Source organism: Dendrobates tinctorius, unplaced genomic scaffold (assembly GCF_039654945.1).
Source record: "Dendrobates tinctorius isolate UK_male_01 unplaced genomic scaffold, ASM3965494v1 ptg000070l, whole genome shotgun sequence".
Lineage (NCBI taxonomy): Eukaryota > Metazoa > Chordata > Amphibia > Anura > Dendrobatidae > Dendrobates > Dendrobates tinctorius.
In genome coordinates, this window is record NW_027361738.1 from 26,775,972 (window position 1) to 26,798,655 (window position 22,684).

General features: G+C 44.9%; 1 protein-coding gene across 2 annotated transcripts in view; it reads left to right on the forward strand.

Moving 5' to 3' along the window:
* The window catches only part of LOC141095473 (cryptochrome DASH), a 47,545-nt gene that overhangs the window by 9,529 nt on the left and 15,332 nt on the right, over positions 1-22,684 (forward strand). Inside the window, exons 4-13 of one of the 2 annotated variants that reach the window (XM_073581491.1) lie at positions 473-603; positions 1,039-1,187; positions 1,892-1,980; positions 2,537-2,610; positions 2,721-2,810; positions 3,616-3,695; positions 10,751-10,810; positions 10,927-11,084; positions 15,308-15,427; positions 22,471-22,647. In XM_073581491.1, the coding sequence (XP_073437592.1) occupies positions 473-603; positions 1,039-1,187; positions 1,892-1,980; positions 2,537-2,610; positions 2,721-2,810; positions 3,616-3,695; positions 10,751-10,810; positions 10,927-11,084; positions 15,308-15,427; positions 22,471-22,647 (1,128 nt within the window). Of the gene's footprint in view, positions 1-472; positions 604-1,038; positions 1,188-1,891; positions 1,981-2,536; positions 2,611-2,720; positions 2,811-3,615; positions 3,696-10,750; positions 10,811-10,926; positions 11,090-15,307; positions 15,428-22,470; positions 22,648-22,684 lie in introns of those variants that run through there. The other variant, XM_073581492.1, reaches the window with a different exon arrangement.

Consider the following 22,684-nt stretch of genomic DNA (forward strand, 5'->3'; position numbering starts at 1 on the left):
CGTGCGCTGCGCACTTTTGAAGGTGCGCCGTGCACGCCGAAATGCAACATGCTTCGTTCGGCACGCATGGGCGCACCTTCAAAAGTGCGCAGCGCACGCCAAAATCCTAATAGCGCACGGCCAGCGCACGATCTGCGCACCCTATGCTAAAGATAGGGTGCGCAGATCGCAAGCGTCCATGTGTGATAGTAGGCGGCGATGACCGGATGGGGCGGGCAGGGCTTAGCGGCGCTGTGCGCTGCGTCGAATAAACGCTAGTGTGAAACTAGCCTAAGAGCTGTGCTGCAATACCTGAGATCAGCCACAGAGCTGTAGCCTTCTTTCTCCGAATACTCTAGCCTTCCCTTGGCCCCCGGAGCGGCGTCGTAGAGATGTTGGGTGTCGAACCCCCACCAAGCTAATGTTCATGACCTATCCCAAGGCCTACGTCTTGGACAAGTCGTATCAATTACCTATAACAACTATTCTTTAGGCAACAAAGGAAGAGCTGGATGTCGAGAAATCGGTAAAACAAGTCTGCACGCAGCATGGTGTTAGGTTTCATACAATCTGGGGGTCCACGTTGTATCATCGGGAAGATCTACCCTTCAGACATATCTCTAGGTAACATTTTCAAAATTGCAAGTGTTACTAAAATGATCTTTTTGATGCAACCATTGGGCCCCACTTCACATGTGGGGGCCTGCTCCGACCACGTGCTGCCTATATGGGCACTAGTGATGAGCGAGTGTACTCGTTGCTCGGGTTTTCCTGAGAATGCTCGGGTAATCTCCGAGTATTTTGGCGTGCTCGGAGATTTAGATTTCATTGTCTCAGCTGCATGATTTGCGACTTATAGACAGGCTGAATACATGTGATAATTCCCTAATAAACAGGCATTCCACACATGTATTCAGCCTGTCTAGCAGTCACAAATCATGCAGCTGAGACGACGAAAACTAAATCTCCGAGCACGCCAAAATACTCGGAGGACACCCAAGCAACGAGTATACTCGCTCATCAACAATGGGCACCTAATGATTTCATGTTGTCTTGTAGTTTACCAGATGTCTATACCCAGTTCAGGAAAGCTGTAGAGGCGCAAAGCAAAGTGCGGCCGACATTACAGATGCCAGATAAGTTGAAGTCTTTGCCACCAGACCTGGAGGACGGCTCTGTCCCGACAGCGGATGATTTTGGGCAGCAAGGTTGTAGCATTCTGTCGGATGGTCATTAATGCTTTCTGATCAAATCATCTGTGATACAAATACCTAAACGTTTTAAAAAAAAAAGTTACCGTATATGTCATATCTATTTAGGACCTGTGCACATGACTGATTTTCTCGTACGAGTGTTATTCGTGTCAGATCAAAATCGGTAATGCAAAAAAAAAAAAAAAATCTGGCTGCACTTGGATGACGCCCTAGTGTGATCTGATTTTCACTGACTGACAATGGAGAATGTGGAGAAACGTTTTTTTTTTTTTCTCTCCACTGACACCGCTCTGATGAAACCCTGATTTTAATGATCGGTCTGTTTTTCACGTATGTGGCAAAATCAGTCGTGTGAACCTACTCTCAGGCTCCGTTAACACTTTTATAATTGATCAATTGTGCAAACTAAAATGAAAAAAAAAAAACTTTACACTTCCCAAAAAAATCACAGTTCCTCCAATGTTGGTGATGTGTGACCGCTGCAGCTGATCAGTGACTCCTGATTGGCTGCAGCCTTCCATCAGAGGGTCCAATGCGCAGAGAAGATGGTTCGCACTTGTGAAGACCCTGAAAGTTTTTTTTTTTTTCTAAACATCTGTGAATATTGTTGTTGTTTTTTGTTTTTGTTATATAAGACAACTGGGTTTGGTTTTATGTTTTTTGTATAACTTTACGGATTTATTTCTCATGGTCAACAGAACCTTTATCAGATCCAAGATCAGCGTTCCCCTGCAGCGGTGGTGAGAGTCGAGCTCTGCAGAGACTGCAGCATTACTTCTGGGATTCGGTAAGTAATGGAGGTACTCGGTATTTCTTGGGACAACTATTGTTCTGCTCGTGAAACGTTCGGGCTATTTTATCATTTGAGAGTGGAAAGCAACCAACAATTGTAATAAAACTTGGGAATAAAAATTAAACAATCTTTTCATCTTGATTACATGGCAAGAAACGCTTACTACTAGCAACTACAGATGAAAACTGTATAATTTTTAATCCCTTGGCGCTATCTCTCATTTGCAGCCGAAGGCACTAGGTGGCGTACCTGCTGGGATTTCTATATAGCAGGAGTCGAGCTGCTCCAGAATTGCAGCTGTCTCCAGACAAGTGTTTTTCCTTTTTCTTTTATAATCCTATTTACAGTGTTTGTGTATTTTATTTCTTTTTGGGAGGTGGGGTGCTATGATGTTCCCATAAATTTGATCGCTTGTTTATAGTTATAGTTCCACTTTAAGCTACATCCATATATTATAAATCCGGTCTCCAGTCCCGTTTCCAAGGATCATCCCGACTTCTGATCTCTGGTGTTTTATATCTGTGGCTTTTTTTTTTTTTTTTTTTTTCAGAATCTGGTTGCCTCTTATAAAGACACTCGTAATGGCCTGATAGGAGTGGATTATTCAACAAAATTTGCTCCATGGTAAGTTTCAGTCCAAGAGTGAATGATGAAACATATAAAAATTAATGTTAGGAACCACTAAAAGTGCATCGCTTCTGTAATTATTCCTAAATGCCATGGCTGTGTTTCAGGCTGGCGCTGGGCTGTATCTCCCCCCGATACATATCTGAGCAGATCAGCAAATACGAGCAAGAACGAACTGCAAATCAGAGTACATACTGGTAAGAAGGATCCAGCAATATCTTTATTGAATTGTTTCTGAACTTTTATAGTCGTATTAATATGAGAATAATCTTTTATTAGAGAACACAGGCCAAAGACATCCCAAATAAAAGGTGGGTGGCTGACGGCCCAAGACATTTTCCTACCCTTTTTAAAGAGGACCTGTCACCTGCCAAAAATGAAATGTTATTTCAACTTGTGAATGCTGCTGTTCTCTTGAATCTGGCATTATTTTTCTCTTGTTTCTGTGTATCTCCATTCCAGAGATATGGTCCCCTCTTCCCTGTCTTTTATCCAAGTGGGTGCGGCCATCAACTCTTCTATGTGAACATCTTTTTTTAGGATCACACCCAGTTGGCTACAAAGATGAGATTTATATACAGGGAAGAGCTATCTCGTAACATGACTTGTAACATGTTTATGGCAATTTACAGGTCCTCTTTATAGAGCAACTAAAATTCTACAACTTTTTAAAATGTTTGAGTGCACTTGTAATGTCAAACAGATTGGTGGGGATCTGGGTCTTGAGGCCCCCACTGATCACTCCACACCACCCTCCCATCGAGAGGTGCGCAGTTCTAGGCTTGTTTTCAATCTAGGCATCTAGAACTTTTTTTGTTACCCCGGATATAAAAAAGCTTTTTTTTTTTTTTTTTTTTTTCTTCTATGTAGCTATGGAGGCCGGATAGGTGTACAGAGTGCACAACTCTGTCATCCATTGTGTGTCCGGCACACAACTGATCTATGGGTGCGCAGCCTTACTCCAGAATTTCATAACACAAATGGTTTCATTTCTGTTTTTAGGGTAATTTTTGAGCTTTTATGGAGAGATTACTTCCGTTTTGTGGCTCTGAAATATGGAAGAAGGATATTCTTCTTGAGAGGTATGTTAAATGCTTAGTTTTCAGTATTGAGAACGTTGTTTGAAGCTTATTTGTCCACAGTTAAGTTGCAGTCTTGATATAACCCTTTACTCTGTCGCCTTATTGGGGGACACAGAAACGTGGGTGTTATGCTGCTGTCCACTAGGAGGCGACACTATGCATAATCTGAAAAAGATTAACTTTGGCTCCTCCTCTGCAGTATACACCCCTGGACGGCGTCAGCCTTCTCCAGTTTTTTCTTAGTGTCACAGGAGGCACACCTAAGATTTTTTTTTTTACTCCGTCTTTTTCCTGGATTTTTTTCCAAAGGACTACAGATGAAGAAAAGAGGTTCTCCAGCGAGACTCCCGGCATGGCTCCCTCCTCGGTCCCCCATTAGGGGTACCCGGTTGAGGTCAACGTGGCTATTCCCCATGTCGCTCCCTCACCAGTCCCTTATCCCAGATCCTTCCTCAGTTCCGTCCAGCTCTGGGTCGAGGTTGAGGCGACAATGAAGCCCCCTGACGGTGACAGCAGCACCCTCCCTAATCCCCCTCTGGGGGTATTAGGTTGAGACACCGCAGGTAGGGCCTGTACTAGGCACCAGGGACCCCAGTCCACCTGTGGGCTCCTTTTGGGACTGGGGGAGGTGCAGCGAGGCACGGCACTTATCAGAGACCGGGCTCCCTGCGCCCCGGTCTCTGCAGCAATGGCGCCCCAAGGGACCCTCCACAGGGCCCCAGTCACATACATGGCCCCACCGCCAGCCCTCCTTTCATTCTGGGGGGGTCTGGTTTAAATCCGACCCCCCCCCACGGACAACCGCACCGTCCTGGAGCCCTGCTGGGCAGGAGACCTCAAATTTAGGCCGCGGCTTCGGCCTAGCCGAAGTCGCCGCCCCATTCCCGCCCCCCGGATGACGAAAATGACACTGTAGTGTCATAGAAGGGGCGGATCGAGGCAGGAAGGGCGCGCTTTTACATGGCCCAGCATGCCCTTTTCCAGCTCTCCGCCCCCTTCCCTCTCCACCTCAGAATCCGGTGGCCATCTTGCTGCACCTGGAGGAACGCAGCACAGCAGTCTCCGGAGGGCACAGGACGTGGGACATATCAGCGCTGGACCTAAGGGGGAGCACCGGTGGGGTAAGATCACAGCTGGGTCCTTGGCACTCAGCTGTGAATTCCTGTACCCTATAGCACTCTCCTACTCCTTTCCTCTGCGTAGATACCCCTGTAGGGCCTCCACTAATCAGCCTAGGTACTATGTCGGGCTCAAGGAAAAGAACCAGGCAAGACTGCTTTTATGTAGTCTGCACAGCCTGCAAGGCCACTCTCCCCAGCGGCAGCACGTACCCGCACTGCCGGGATTGTATCCAAAAAACAGGATCAGAACCCCAAGAAGTCCCTACCAACGCTTCTGCGACCGCTACTGCGCCGGAATGGGCGACTCAGATGTCGCAGTCTATGACACAGTCTATAGATAACCTGACCTCCACATTACTGCAGGCTCTGCAGGGTCATGTCTCTGCTATGAACGTTACCCAGCAAAGGGACGTCCGGTCTCATGATCAGGGCGCTTCCGACAGTTCGAGGCGTAAGCGGACCCACAGGTCGCGTTCATCTGCGTCCTCACATAGCAATAGGTCTTCCCCCTCCAGGGAAAGACACAGTGGCCTCACAGGTCACCGAGGCCGTCCCCTGATAGAGAAGGACAATGCGGATCTCCACAACGATCTCAGACCACGGGAAACCTCCGCTCTAGTTCGCCCGCTAGGGAGCTCCTTAGCGATGCGCAGGACTCAGTGGGCATATGTGACTCCAATTCAGATAACGAAACAGAGAACGCTTTGCTCCCTTGTCCCCCTAGCAATACTGCGATAGTTGAGGATATCGTCTCTTCCATCCTTCGGGTGCTGGACATTTCAGATCCAACCCCGGAAGCACCAGAACACAAGATTTCCTTTGAAAGTGTTCAGAAACCATCGAAGGTCTTCCCTAATCACCCGGAATTTCAAAAAATCCTTTCTAAGCATTTTTCGCAGCCTGAGAAAAAATTCGCCAATCGCAAGTATTTGGAAGCAAAATACCCCTTTCCACAGAAAGACACCAAGGATTGGACAGATCCGCCTGAAGTGGACCCTCCAGTCTCTAGGCTGGCAGCACAAACGCTTCTCTCGCTGCCGGACAGTTCAACCCTCAAGGACACAGCAGACAGACAAGTAGAACGCATGGCTCGTTCAATCTTTGAAGCGGCAGGTGCCTCTTTGGCTCCCGCATTTGCTTCAGTTTGGGCAGCCAAGGCCATCATGGCTTGGGCTGATCTATTGCAAAAGGGCCTTCAAGCTTCAAATCCTCAGCTGGCGGACCAGGCGGTGCAAATTGCAGTGGTGGCAGATTACATGGTCCATGCAGCGTTGGACTCTGCAAGAGGGATAGCGGGGATAGCGGGAATAGCATCAAACGCCATCACAATCCGGTGTATTCTCTGGCTAAGAGAATGGAAAGCGGATGCGGCCTCAAAAAAGTCCCTAACAAATCTCCCGTACTTCAGTGGCCGTCTTTTCTGTGAAAAGCTGGATACAATGATATGCAATGCTACCGGGGGCAAAAGTACTTCCCTCCCTCAACTAAGACCAAAACGCACGTTTAAAAGGTGTAATCAATCTCGTTTCCGATCCTTTCGGAATTCTTCAGGCTGGTCCGTCTCACGCCCAGCACAAAACCGTAATCGTTCCCCCCCCCCGCAGGGACAACACACGTGCGGCACAGAGGCCGGACAGGAACTGGCAATCAAAGGCAAGCCAGGCAAAACCTAAAGGAGGAAAACCTCAGGCTTTTCCCTCATCCTGACTCATGCCCTCTGGAAGACACCCCACTTGTAGGCGGACGACTGCTACTCTTTCAGCAGGTCTGGCTGCCTATTACAGAAGACAAGTGGGTCAAGGAAATAGTGTCTTCAGGATACAAAATCGAGTTTACTACCAGCCCACCGCACAGGTTTTTTCCCTCTGTCCCTCCAAAATCCCCGCTCAAAACTCAGGCCTTCCGTCAAGCGGTTTCTTCCCTCCTGCGAGCAGGAGTCATAGTGCACAGTCCCAGCAGAAGAGCGCTTCCGAGGTTTCTACTCCAACCTGTTCGTGGTGCTCAAGAAGAGAGGCAGCGTCCGACCCATACTAGACCTCAAGCAACTCAACAAGTACATTCGAGTTCGTCACTTCCGCATGGAATCCCACCAGTCAATCGTTGCGTCTATGGGAAAAGGAGAATATCTTGCCTCCATAGACATACAGGACGCATACCTGCATATACCGATTGCTCCCGCCCATCAGAGGTTTCTCAGATTCGCAATCAACCAAGACCATTACCAGTTTGTGGCCCTCCCGTTCGGTCTCGCCACGGCTCCCAGAACATTTACGAAGGTCATGGCAGCTACCATGGACGTTCTGCACTCCAGAGGCATAGTAGTCGTTCCATATCTGGACGACCTTCTCATCAAGGCCCCCACCTTCAAGGACTGCGAGGTCAACGTCTCGATCACGATTGACACTCTGAGGCGCCTGGGATGGTTAGTCAATTTACAGAAGTCCTCGACTACCCCGAGTCAGTCTCTGACCTTCCTGGGGATGCTATTCGACACCTCCAAGGCTCTGGTGATCCTCCCCAGGGACAAGGCACTGGCTCTCCGTCTGGGAGTTCACACACTCCTCCGCAAGTCTCCCAGATCTCTCCGGTATGCCATGAGAGTACTTGGCAGGATGGCAGCAGCAATGGAGGCGGTACCATTTGCCCAGTTTCACCTCAGACCCCTTCAACTGGCCATCCTCAAGTCTTGGGACAGGAATCCGTTCTGCCTCGACAGGGAGTTCCGGTTATCAGCAAACACCAGGAGGTCCCTGCACTGGTGGCTCAAGCCAACCTCGCTTGCAAGGGGAAAATCCTTTCTCTCCGGTCAATGGAAGGTTTTGACCACCAACGCCAGCATTATGGGTTGGGGCGCGGTGCACCTACATCACAGAGCGCAAGGCAGGTGGTCACCAAGGGAATCGACCATGCCCATAAACATCCTGGAAATTCGGGCCATCTTCCTGGCGTTGAAAGCCTTCCATCACTTGCTAGCAGACTCTCATATCAGAGTACAGTCGGACAATGCCACGGCAGTGGCATACGTGAACCATCAAGGCGGCACCCGCAGCATCCAGGCGATGACCGAAGTAACACGTATCCTACAATGGGCGGAGGCTGCAAGGAATGGTCTCTCCATCCAGAAGTCTTCTGTCAGATCTGTCATCGTTGGGGGACCCCGGACGTGGATCTGATGGCATCCCATCTCAATGCCAAGGTTCCCAACTTCATGGCCAGAACGCGCGATCCGCGGTCGCTTGGAGCAGATGCCCTGGTTCAGGACTGGACCCAGTTCCAGCTTCTGTACATTTTTCCACCCCTCCCCCTGATCTCCAGAGTCCTGAGGAAGATCAAACAAGAGGGTGTTCCCACCATTCTGATTGCTCCAGACTGGCCCAGGCGTCAACGTCGTGCAACTCATAGCAGACGCTCCCTGGCGTCTCCCCACACGTCCCGACCTCCTGTCACAAGGCCCGTTCTTCCACCAGAACTCAGGGGCTCTCAATTTGACGGCGTGACCATTGAGACCTGGGTTTTGACCCAAGCAGGTTTTTCACCGGACGTTGTTAAAACCATGATCAGGGCTCGAAAGCCAACTTCAACCAGGATTTACTATCGTACCTGGAAGGTTTTCTTCACATGGTGCGACTCTCGTGGGTAGATTCCACTTCCCTATTCTCTTCCAAAGGTCCTCGGTTTCCTTCAGTCAGGCCTGGACGCCGGGCTATCCCTGGGCTCGCTGAAGAGCCAGGTGTCAGAGCTTTCAGTGCTCTTTCAGAGGCGTATTGCTAACAAGCCGCAAGTGAAGACTTTTCTCCAAGGGGTTTCCCGATTGGTTCCCCCCTACAAACGTCCGTTGGAGACGCGGGACCACAACTTGGTCTTGACAGCACTACAGTCACCTCCTTTTGAACCCCTTAGGGCGATCTCACTCCGCTTTCTATCACAGAAAGTGGTTTTCCTGGTGGCAATCACCTTGCTACGCAGGGTGTCTGAACTTTCAGCTCTTTCCTGCAGACAACCCTTCCTGGTTTTTCATCAGGACAGGGTTGTTCTACGTACAGTACCATCCTTCCTTCCGAAGGTCGTGTCCAGCTTCCACCTCAATGAGAAAATATCACTACCGTCTATTTGCCCGGCTCCCGTTCATAGGGTAGAGAAGGCTCTGCATACGCTTGACCTTGTCAGGGCATTGCGTATTTACGTGTCTAGGACTGCTCCCTTCCGGAAGTCTGATTCACTTTTCCTTCCAGAAGGCGTTCGCAAGGGCCTACCGGCTTCCAAAGCCACCCTTGCTAGGTGGATCAAGTCCACCATTCAAGAGGCTTACCGCCTCAACAATTCTCCCCTTCCGGCCGGTATCACGGCACACTCTACGCGGGCGGTAGGGGCCTCTTGGGCCATTCGGCATCAAGCCTCGGCACATCAAGTGTGTAAGGCAGCCACTTGGACTAGCCTGCACACATTTACAAAACACTACAGAGTGCATACCCAGTCCTCAGCGGATGCGAGCCTGGGTAGACGGGTCCTGCAGGCGGCAGTACCCCAAGTCTAGGGGACTGTCAGCACAATATTCGTCCACTGCTTCCCACCCAGGGACTGCTTTGGGACGTCCCACGGTTCTGTGTCCCCCAATACGGCGACAGAGTAAAGGAGATTTTTGTGTACTCACCGTAAAATCTTTCTCTTAGCCTTTAATTGGGGGACACAGCTCCCACCCTGTTGCCCTTGCAGGCCGTTGTTACGGTTGGGTTCTCATATTGTTGTTTGAGCCTGTTTATAGTAGCCTTTTTGTACAGGCATGGTTATGTTTCTGGTATATTCCTCCTAATGCTTTTGCACAAAACTGGAGAAGGCTGACGCCGTCCAGGGGTGTATACTGCAGAGGAGGAGCCAAAGTTAATCTTTTTCAGATTATGCATAGTGTCGCCTCCTAGTGGACAGCAGCATAACACCCACGGTTCTGTGTCCCCCAATTAAAGGCTAAGAGAGATTTTACGGTGAGTACACAAAAATCTCCTTTTATCACTTATCTACCTGATCATCGCAGAATCCCGACTCCCCATTTGAATAGAGCAGTGGTAGTGCACATGTACAATCGCTCCACTCATTGTCTGTAGGTCTGCTGGAGTAGCCAAAGCCTAGGATTTCTATACTCTTTAAAGGGAAGCTGTCACCAGAAAAAAATGCTACTTACCTGCAGATAAGAAGTTAATCTGCAGGTTAATAGCGTTATTAACCTGCCTGGCACTCGTTCTTAGCCGAACGCTTTCCCCCAGCAGCATTCGGATTTCAGTAATGTGGTGGCGATGGTACAGGCACCGCTCTAAGTTTACAGAGTGGCGCCTGACTGGTTCTGTATTGGGGCTGGCTGTCACCGATGTTGTGCATAATCAGATCGGTGCCTGAACCAGCGCTGCCCCGTGACTGAAACCCTAAACGTTGCCTGGGGAAATAAAGTTCATTTCCTCCCCCTGCAGCGTTTGGCTAAGTGCAACTTCCGGGCAGGTTAATAATGTTATCAACGTGCAGATTCTAGTGACAGGTTCCCTTTACATTTAAATGACAAGCACCTTCCAGTAGGGAAACTTCAGACCTTTGTTCTCCGGATTGTTGGTGTTCCAGTGGTCAGTCCCCCAACAAACAATCACACCATTCTGTGGAAGGTGATAAGTTACGATTAACACCTTTAAAAAGTTTCTTACCTTCTAGGTCTTGTTCACATACTATTTTAGTGTTTATAAAGTCAAGTAACAAACTTTTGTGAATTTCAAGCATTTTTTATGGCTCTTTTTATTCTGTTCCTTTTATTCTGGATTTTTTTTTTTTTTTTTAGCCTCCCATAGAGAAGCATCTGAACAAAAAAAAAAAAAAATACAAACCAAAACTCTACGTATGAAGACCTCATGGTACTGGTATATACCTACTTACTATTTGATATCTGAATCCCTGTAGGTCTTCAGGATAAAGACGTTGCTTGGAAGAAGGATTTAAAGCAGTTTGATGCCTGGAAAGGTTCGTGATTTTCTTCTGACCCTTTATTATATATTGAGTATTTTATTGGCAGATTGCTTGTGTCTCGTGTGCCCGATACACGGATGATACAGATACTTCTTGCTGATTGTTTTCAGAGGGCCGTACCGGTGTCCCTTTTGTGGATGCCAATATGCGTGAACTAGCCATGACGGGCTTTATGTCGAACCGTGGACGTCAGAATGTGGCCAGTTTTCTAACCAAGGATCTTGGTCTTGACTGGCGAATGGGCGCAGAATGGTTAGAATACCTGCTGGTAAGGTGAATGTCATACTTTCACAGTAATTCGATATTGAAAGAGTTAATATGAAGTAGTACAGACATTCCTAGGGTAGTAATATTTGCATTGCGACACTGATCACTTTGAATAGATTCTCCTTGTGAAATATCCAAAAGGATTTTCTGCACGGAATCATTGATAGTAATGTAAGGCTTCATGCACATGTTACGGCCTCGGGACAGTAATATGACACGGATAAACCACAGTTATATTGCAAGTCCTTTTATTGCTTGTATTTTCTTTTTTAATATCTTGGGAGCAGTCCTGCACTATGAGGCTTTGTTCACACGAGCGAATAAAAAATCGTCCAATTTTCATCCAGAAAAAACCCCCAGAAGACTTCGTATCTGTACTGTTGTCCATTTGGCATCTGTTTCATATACATCAGCAATTATTAAGATTTACAAGAACAAATACAGTTTCCTATGTTAGAGAAATGCAATCTCTCTGTAAAAATCGGGGACTATACGGTTGATCCATAATGGGGCTCTTATTTTTTTTTTTTTTTTTTTGCGCTCCTCTAGACTTGGGTTGGTGAGTCTTTTCTGAAATATGTAAGAGAATGGTGCATGCTGCAGTTATTTTCATGCAGACATTCCGTCCATGTTAAAAGAAGATTGGTTCAACTACTGGCCGTGTTTTCCGGAACAGAACATGGAATTAAACTATGGTCTTGTGAATTTGGCGTTCTAAGGCCGGGGTCACACTAACCAACGCAAAATACCGTCAGTATTTTACAGGCGTAATACGGATGAATGGCCCCTAAACAGTGCTCCGTATGTCATCCGTAATCAAGGTGTGGTCGCGTATTTTGCGCATGTAAGCATCCGTATGTAATCCGTATGGTGAGATTTTCTCGTCACCTTGCAAAATGGACATGTAATGGAGCCCTATGACAGGTTTTATAACAGAAACCAAAGAATAGATATAGACTCATAGAATGCATATATATATATATATATATATATATATATATATATATATTCTATGTATCTATATCTATTCTTTTGTTTCTTTCTTAAAACTGTCCGTGTGAGTTTACTGTATCGCGCACTGAATTGCCGGCTTTGCTAAAAGACACCGGGTGCGTATTTCTCGCAAGTCACACGTGTGGTCCGTGTGTAATCCGTATTTTTTGCGCACCCATAGACTTGCATTGGCGTACTACGGGCGTAGTACGCTGACAATCGCAGCATGCTGCGATTGGCACGGAGCGTAGAATACGGACGAGAAATATACGGCTGGTGCGAGGGACCCCATAGAGAATCATTTGTCCGTGTCTAATGCGTGCTTTTAGCGCCTCTCACTCGGCCGTATTCCTCGCCAGTGTGACCCCGGCCTTACACTAAGCACACACGAGTGTATACAACTTAGTTCATTTTCATCCAGAAAAAAATGGCCGATTTTTTTTTTTTTTTTCTTCCTTTTTTCCCCATCTGTGTTGTCATCAATAATATGCAATCAGTGGCAACTGTTTTCTTTATTTTTTTTTCGGGTGAATGTTCCAGAAAAGAGAGACACTTTTTGTAGAGTAGATTGCAATTTGTTGCACTGGTTTTCATGCAATAATGTAAATCTGCCAGCAGCAAGGCAATAGTTAACAGAAGGCAAACAAATGAGGATTGCTCAGGGAGGGAACACTGATCCTTTTTTTTTTTTTTTGGAACAAGCTAAAAATTGGGGGGAGATGGTCTTTCTATGACCAAGGATACTCCTTTCCACTAGTCAGAAGCATGTCTTGTACAGCCGGACTGACAATAAGTAACATTCGATCTTTAGCCACGCTGTGCCCACCGAAAAGGAGAAGTGAGATACCAGCTGCTGTTTCTTCCTGTGTCTTCACATTCGAGAAAACGGTTCAATTGGGGAACTCTGTCTAAGATTAAATATATTGCAATTAATGTGCAGGAAGTGCAGCATATACAGGCGTCTGTTCTGTATTACTGATGTTCGTGCAGCAATATATTAACAAGCTGAAATGAGCTTTTAGTGACGCTCCAGATTCTACTGGGAGAATTATATGACAGATGTATGTGTTCCTAATATGTAATTATTATAATAGGAGGGATTCAGAAAATACTCTGCAATGGTTGGCCCTCAAAACCACAGCCAAGGATTGCATTTAGATTTCATAGTCGCAAGTCCTGACCCTGGGACTGCCTCATTGAGCCAAAGCTGAGATCTGAAGAAAAACCAGCGCCCTCCAGACATCCGTAGCTGACCGTCGTACAACAGTACATTTTGCTGCAGGAGTAATATGTGGCAGAAAGAAACTATACTCTGAAAAATCAGCTGGTTGACAGCTTTGGTCTGAAAGGGTGAGCAATAAAACACTCCTAGGCCGTATTCAGCCGTAAGTGATTGTTTTCATAAAAAAACCTGTTTGATTTTTCTTCAGTGTTTTGGTTTAGATTTTCATGAGTATTTGATCAGTGTCAGTTTTTACCATCAGAGTTTCATCACTATTTTTTTTACGCGTACAAGAAGTTTTCTGAAGCTTCTCCTATGAAACAAACATGAACGGATAGCTCACGAATGGCAAACAGATAGTATCCAAGTGCTCTCCGATTTTTTTTTTTTTTTTTCCTTTTTAATTTACCGTAGTTATTTATTTTATTTCTAGCCCATAGACTTGCATAGCTGAGTTTCATCCACGACTCCAATCAGAATCGTACATGTCTCTGCCGTTTGATGCTGAATACTCGATCTGCAAAATTAAATGGACATGGAACATCCTCATAAACTGTAATGCGTACATGCTCTATCTGTGAAAATTGGATCTGAATGTGTCATTAGGAAACAACCTAGTGTGTAAATCAGATCTTTGTATCGTAATTTTTTTTTTTTTTTTTTTATATGAGTGTCCGGCTCCATTAGGTATGCTCGCCCCAAAATGATGCACGTGTTCGTTTTGTCGGCATCATTATAGCCTATGGCCCTGTCGCTGCATATATTTGAATCCCGTCTTGCGGGACTGCTGGACAGGTGCCAATGCGCAATGTGCCTTAACAGAGCCTGTGCTGTCTCAGTAATGCAGGCGCAGACTTTCTTAAGATAAGGGCCTTGGTCTGCAGTGCAGGGAACAGTGAGTATATCGCTTCAGAGGCTTCAGAGAACACAGATAAAGATGCCCGATTCTGATGAACTGTGAAGTCCCAGCACACTTGCCCCCCACTAATCTAGAAGGTATCCTCTATCCTAATGGGAGACCTCTTTAATCATAAATGGCTCTTTAGGTTGGTAATATCACATCGAATTTGATGGGAAAAATTTAGAAGGCTCTTCAGATTAGCATTATCACAAAGCATAGTGGAAAATCCCCCACCTAAGAGCCAGTGACCGAAGTAAGACCATCCCTGTACTGATCCAGAACCATCTCTTGGTTTGCCAAACCAATACTGTTGATTCAGTTCTGGCTCCGCTTCACTTCTGTTGGTAATAGGGTTTTTGTAGGGCTTCCCCAGTGTTGGTTTTGTAACAATAATTTCTTACGGATCAGTAACTGTATATTGATGTCCCTAAACTTTAGTTACTACAATAGACGCACCGACTATAAATCAATGTCCTAATAACTGGAACACATTATATTATCCATACATTAGCTGTCTATAACTTTATGTAGGGTATTAGGCAATGAAAACCCCATATATCAGCGTAAGATGTGAGTGATTAACGTGCTTGGCTGTCCATTCTATATACAGTAACTGGTGATGTGTCAGGATCGTATCCACTCGCCTAATATTAGCCTCGTTCTGCATATCCATATATCCACAGAGAAATTTTGGCAATAAAAGTTTATTTCCACATGTAGTGCTATAAGGCACTGGTGATTTAGGCAACACATCCTGAATGACCTGCATAAGTACTCACATAAGACTGTCCTGGGCAGCGGTGCCATAGAAGGTGACAAGGTAGTTTTGGTAGCGGCCATCAAGTACTGTAGGCGAAAAAGACTAGCATAAGGTGACCACCTGCCTTGGGGACCGATATAGTATAAGGGATGCAACAAAGTACCTCAAACACCCCCCAAACGGGGGTGATGGACAACTTTTTAAGGAATTTGTTTACTATATTTTCGTAGGTTTTTTTTTTTCCATTTCCTGGATAATCCTTTAACTGTGCACTTCAAGCTGTGCTGTACTTTCTTTGACAAAAGACAAAAAAAAAAAAAAAAAAATGTTTTCTGTGTTTGTTTCTAGGTGGACTATGACGTGTGCAGTAATTATGGCAACTGGTTGTACAGTGCTGGAATTGGGAATGACCCCAGAGAAAATAGAAAGTTCAACATGATAAAACAGGGCCTGGATTATGATGGCAATGTATGTCTCCATGTCCACAAAATATTTCTAATGTTTTTTTTTGCTATGCACATGTAAAATTTTGCATTAAAGCAAAATCAGTTTGAACAATTAAGCCTCCACATGATAGGTCCCGGCTGTAAGATAATGTGCATACCGGTCTGCAGAAATCTCTGCTTATAGTTCAGCTAAGCGTTTCCTTGGAGTCTTCTCTGGGGGCAAATACCCTATCACCCGCCTCCCCAGATTGCTAGATCACCTGCAGAACTGTGAATGGCAGTTCACACCCCCAGAGTAGACTGAAGAAGTGCACAGTTGACCTGCAAGCAGAGATTTCACATACTGCACTCCTAAAGCAACAAATGTGACTATCCCTCCAATGGAGTGACGCAGAGCAAAAGGGAAAAAATGGCAGAATAAGGGGAGCGCAGGATTTTTACAAAGTGCCAACAATCCATATAATGAATTCCGGCACTCATTATAGTTTTCACCAATTACTTTAGCGGTGCTTTTGCAAGAGCAAGAAAAATAGTCCAAAGATATAATAACCGCAATAAGGAAGGAAGAAAATTACAGCACTTGCCAGTCCATTAACCCCTTCCTGACATCAGACGTACTATCCCGTCCTTGGGACCCGGGCCCCTATGCCCATGGACGGGATAGTACGTTTACCGCGATCAGCGGCGCCCACGTGGTGAGCGCCGCTGATCGCGGCCGGGTGTCAGCTGATTATCACAGCTGACACCCAGCACAATGTGTCAGGGGCGGTCACGGACCGCCCCCGACACGTTAACCCCTTGCACACCGCGATCAAACATGATCGCGGTGTACCGGGGGTTAAAGGGAAGCATCGGCAGGGAGGGGGCTCCCTCCGTGCTTCCCTGAGCCCCCCACGGCAGCGCAATGTGCAGCGCTGCTGCGGGGGGCTCCTTTCCTGCAGGCTCCCGAATCCAAGATGGAGACGGGGGCCTGCAGGAAGCTGGCTTCCTCAGTGCCTGCAAAGCGCAGGCATGAGGAAGCCTTCTGCAGTGCCTGTGACAGATCGCTGATCTGTCACAGTGATCTGTTTTGTGACAGATCAGCGATCTGTCACAGGACAGTGATGTCCCACCTGGAACTATTTAATAAAGTAAAAAAAAAAAAAAAAAAAGTTACAATTTAAAAAAAAAAATCGCCAAATAAATTAGAAAAAAAACAAAACAATAAAAGTACACATATTAGGTATCGCCACGTCCGTAACGACCTGCCCTATAAAACTATCCCATTAGTTAACCCCTTTAGCAAACCACTTAAAAAATAAAAATAAAAAACGAAGCAAAAAATAATGATTTATCATACCGCCAAACAAAAAGTGTAATAACGTGCGATCAAAAAGACGCATATAAATTTCCATGGTACCGCTGAAAACGTCATCTTGTCCTGCAAAAAACGAGCCGCCACACAGCATCATCAGCGAAAAAATAAAAAAGTTATAGCTCGCAGAATAAAGCGATGCAAAAATAATTATTTTTTATATAAAATAGTTTTCATTGCATAAAACCGACAAAACATAAAAAAACGACCTAAATAAGGTATCTCTGTAAGCGTACTGACCCGAAGAATAAAACCGCTTTATCAATTTTATCGCACGCGGAACGGTGTAAACGCACCCTCCCAAAAGAAATTCATGAAACGCTGGTTTTTGTTCATTCTGCGTCCCAAAAATCGGAATAAAAAGCGATCAAAAAATGTCACATGCCCGAAAATGGTACCAATAAAAACGTCAACTCGTCCAGCAAAAAATAAGACCTCACATGACTCGGTGGGTCAAAATACGGAAAAATTATAGCTCTCAATATGTGGTGATGCAAAAACTATTTTTACAATAAAAAGCGTCTTTTAGCGTGCGACAGCCGCCAAACATAAAAACTGCCATAAATAGTAAATCAAACCCCCCCGTTATCACCCCCTTAGTTAGGGAAAAATAATAAAATAAAAAAAATGTATTTATTTCCATTTTTCCATTAGGGTTAGGGCTGAGATTAGGGTTAGGGGTGTGTTGGGGTTCGGGTTGGAGTTAGAATTGGGGGTTTCCACTGTTTGGGCACATCAGGGGCTCTCCAAATGCAACATGGCGTCTGATCTCAATTCCAGCCAATTCTGAGTTGAAAAAGTCAAATGGTGCTCCTTCCCTTCCAAGCTCTGACATGCGCCCAAACAGTGTTTTACCCCCACATGTAGGGTATCAGCCTACTTAGGTCAAGTTGCAAAACAATTTTTGGGGTCCAATTTCTCCTGTTACCCTTAGGAAAATAAAAAATTGGGGGCAAAAATATCATTTTTGTGGAAAAAAATGATTTTTTTTATTTTCACGTCCGAGCGTTATAAACTTCTGTGAAGCACTTGGGGGTTCAAAGTGCTCACCACACATCTAGATAAGTTCCGTGGGGGGTCTAGTTTCCAAATGGGGTCACTTGTGGGGAGTTTCAATAGTTTAGGTACATCAGGGGCTCTCCAAACGCACATGACACCCGCAGACCATTCCATCAAAGTCTGCATTCCAAAATGTCACTGCTTCCCTTCCGAGCCCCGACGTGTGTCCATACAGTAGTTTTCTCCCACATATGGGGTGTCAGCGTACTCATGACAAATTGGACAACAACTTTTGGGGTACAATTTCTCCTGTTACCCTTGGGAAAATGAAAAAATTGGGGACTAATTGATCATGTTTGTGGAAAAGATATGATTTTTTTATTTTCATGCCCGGGCATTATAAACTTCTGTGAAGCATTGGGGGGTTCAAAGTGCTCACCACACATCTAGATAAGTTCCTTGGGGGGTCTAGTTTCCAAAATGGTGTCATTTGTGGGGGGTTTCCACTGTTTAGGTACATCAGGGGTTTTCCAATCGCGACATGGTGTCCGATCTCAATTCCAGCCAAAAACGTCAAATGGCGCTGCTTCCCTTTCGAGCTCTGCCATGCGCCCAAATAGTGGTTTACCCCCACATGTGGGGTATCAGCGTACTCAGGACAAATTGCACAATAACTTTTAGGGTCCTGTTACCCTTGGAAAAATAAGAATTGAGGGTGAAAAGATCATTTTTGTGGAAAAAATATGATTTTTTAATTGTACCGCTGTACGTTATAAACTTCTGTAAAGCCCTTGTGGGTTCAAAGTTCTCACCACATATCTAGATAAGTTCCTTGGGGGGGGTCTAGTTTCCAAAATGGGGTCACTTGTGGGGGGTTTCCACTGTTTAGGTACATCAGGGACTCTCCAAACGTGACATGGCGTCCGATCTGAATTCCAGCCAATTTTGCATTGAAAAAGTCAAACGGCGCTCCTTCCCTTCTGAGCTCTACCATGCGCCGAAACAGTCGTTCCCCCCCACATGTCAGGTATCAGCGTACTCAGGACAAATTGCACAATAACTTTTGCAGTCCAGTTTCTCCTGTTACTCTTGGTAAAATAAAAAAAATTGAACCTGAAGTATTTTTTTTGTGAAAAAAGTTAGATGTTCATTTTTTTTTAAATATTCAAAAAAATTCCTGTGACGCACCTAAAGGGTTAATAAACTTCTTGAATGTGGTTTTGAGCACCTTAAGAGGTGCAGTTTTTAGAATGGTGTCACTTTTGGGTATTTTCTATCATATAGACCCCTCAAAGTGACCTCAAATGTGATGTGGTCCTAAAAATAAAATGGTGTTGTAAAAATGAGAAATCGCTGGTCAACTTTTAACCCTTATAACTTCCTAACAAAAAAAAATTTTGGTTCCAAAATTGTGCTTATGTAAAGTAAACATGTGGGAAATGTTAGTTATCAAGTTTTTTGTGTGCCGTATCTCTGTGATTTAAGGGCATAAAAATTCAAAGTTGGAAAATTGCGAAATTTTCAAAATTTTCGCCAAATTTCCGTTTTTCTCACAAATAAACGCAAGTTATTTGAATGAAGTTTTACCACTAACATGAAGTACAATATGTCACGAGAAAACATTGTCAGAATCACCGGGATCCATGGATGCGTTCCAGAGTTATGACCTCATAAAGGTACAGTGGTCAGAATTGTAAAAATTGGCCCGTCATGAACGTGCAAACCACCCTTGGGGGTGAAGGGGTTAAACATTCAAAGTCCGTGCTTTTTGACATTGCACATGCCGCCCCCTTTGGATTTTAAACGTTTGAAATAGTAATTATTTTTCTAATGACTGGTGAGTGATGTAATTTTCTACTTTCCTTTATTATTTTTATTTATTTTTTACAAGGTCTTTAAAGAGTAGCCTTGATTTTTATTGTTTGTTTTTTATGAATCAATAGTACACATGAAAATAATACGCCTTGTAATATATCTGATCAGATATGTTTGCTGCTGTGCCTTCCTGGACTGATCATTCATTCTCAAAATTCCCAATTCACTGCTAAAATCTGGATTTGGTGAAGACAGATAGGAGATGAGAGCGAGATACAGAGCTCCTCCCTCCTTAAAGGGAACCTGTCACCCCCCCCCCCTCCCCAGGCGGTTTTAAGTAAAAGAGCCACCTTGTGAAGCACTAATGCTGCATTCTGTCAAGGTGGCTCTGTTACTTAGCGTCCCTTCCACCACAGAAATGATAGTTTTTAAAATTGTTCAAAAATACCTGAATTTTGACAGGGGGGCAGGTCTTTCCCCCTCTGACAGACTCCTCGCATCCATCAGTCATTTCTTTCTTCAGTATTTGGTGACGCCTCCTCAGTGTTCTTTTGAAATGCTGGCGCCTGCGCTGTACTATAGTTTTGTGGGCATGCGCAGTTAGCGCTGCCCGACGTGCCCGTGCTCTCAGATCACATCCCGGCCTTCATATCGCGCGGCCAGAGGTCCGGCCCCACAGTCACTTATGATTTATTCACACTGCGGGGCTGGGAATCATGGGCATGCGCAGTAGTTTTCTGCGGTTCTCATGCCCAAGATTCCCAGCCCCGCAGTGTGAATAAATCATAAGTGACTGCGGGGCCGGACCTCTGGCCACGCGATATGAAGGCCGGGATGTGATCTGAGAGCACGGGCACGTCGGGCAGCGCTAACTGAGCATGCCCACGAAACTATAGTACAGCGCAGGCGCCAGCATTTCAAAAGAACACTGAGGAGGCGTCACCAAATACTGAAGAAAGAAATGACTGATGGATGCGAGGAGTCTGTCAGAGGGGGAAAGGCCTGCCCCCCTGTCAAAATTCAGGTATTTTTGAACAATTTTAAAAACTATCATTTCTGTGGTGGAACAGATGCTAAGTAACAGAGCCACATTGACAGAATGCAGCATTAGTGCCTCACAAGGTGGCTCTTTTACTTAAAAACGCCTTGGGGGGTGGTGACAGGTTCCCTTTAATATAACCTTAGCCGCCATCTCATATCTCAGTAATGGGACAATCTGTCTTCACCGAATACAGATTTTACCTGAGAATGAATGATCAATCCTGGCAGAGAGAGAAATGGATTTGTCTGACAAGATATATGACAAAAGTTTCTTATTTTCATGCATACTGTTTATTGAGCAAATAAAAAATAAAAAAAATAAAATAACGGTTGCTCTAACTCAGTTTTTTTCTTCTAAGCAAGTGAAAGACTCTCTTTAAGGCTGCTTTTTTACACTTACCGTGTTTTTTGCAAAATCGGCCCGCAAAAAATCCATGGTGTACCCTAAGGCCGTGAGGGCCGTATTTGTGGCCGTGATAAAAGATCGAGCGTGCTCGATCTTTTTCATGGCGTACGGACACGGCCCCCACTGAAGATGAAGGGCCACGAAAACAAATGAAAGTTTGTTTTTGCGGCGCACCGTGACTTCCGGTTTTGCGGAACGTTGTTTTTTTTGTTTTTGTTTTTTCTAATACTATTTCCATAGTATAGGAAAAATGAAAAACGGCGATCCACAAACTTTGTTGTGGCCCGTTATTGCGGCAGACTGTAAAAATTGCGGCGATACGGCCCGCAAAAACTGGCTGCAATAACGGGCCGCAAAAAATGCGGTGAGTGTAAAAGTAGCCCAAAGAACTGAATTTTGATTGTCAAACATTATCGCCATTTTTCAGCCATCCATTGGACAAGTGATAGCTGGTGAATTGGTAATCTTCCGATCACGGTGACTCCCCCATTTATCAGTAGAACTAGAGGTCCTGAATTCCCTGTGTGAATGAAACACATGCTTTACTCACAATCTAAGGGACAATCGCTCCATTCAGGGTTACGGTACTTTTGTAGATGAGTGCTGATTTTGCCTGTCTTGCCTACGTAGGCCTTCCCTGTCTTTCTAGTTGTTAGTTATCCAGTAGACAGGTGAAAATTGGTGATTAAATCTATATGTGTGTGTATATTATATATAGGAAAGATGTATATCTTTGTACCGTGTTAGCCAGTAGATAGAAAAATATTCATAATTGAGAGTCCTCAGTGGTTGATACCTTTTTAATGGCTAACTGAAAAGAAGGTAACACTTTGCAAGCTTTCGAGACTACTCGGGTCTCTTCTTCAGGCAAGACTAATACAAAATCTGAAGAGTCACATATTTATGCACAATACAACACAGAAAAAATGCTCATTGGTTGATACCTTTTACCTTTCTCCCTCTCCCATATTGATAGTTCTGCTACACGTCACTTGTCTTATCCATTGCATTTTTTCTAGGCTGTATTGTGCATAAATATGTGACTCTTCAGATTTTGTATTAGTCTTGCCTGAAGAAGAGACCTGAGTAGTCTCGAAAGCTTGCAATGTGTTACCATCTTTTCAGTTAGCCATTAAAAGGTATCAACCACTGAGGACTCTCAATTCTGAATTTTTATATTATATATAATATATATATATATTTTTTTTTTTTAAAGTAGAGGCAGATGATAAAATGTAATTGAAAAAAAATAAAGCTGGCTACTTTACCAAGGGTACAAGTTTCAGAATCTGCCTCTGGTTTTTGTTTTTCTGTTTTTTTTCAGTATTCTTTAGGAGGATGGGTGGGAAATTGTTCCCCTAGTTATCGTGGGCAGTTAGTAATGTGTACAGTCAAGTTCACCCAGACTTATTTTTTTTTTCTCTTGTATTCTAATTCTTTCTAATAAAAGGGTGAATACATTCGATTGTGGGTTCCAGAGCTGCAGGAGATAAAAGGAGGAGCTGTTCATACACCCTGGGCACTAAGCAGTGCTGCCTTGGTACATGCTAATGTCACTCTTGGAGAAACCTACCCGTATCCCATAGTCATGGCACCAGAGTGGAGCAGACACATGAACCAGAAGCTGGTAAGTCTACGCAACTGTATGCATGTTAGTTGTTAGT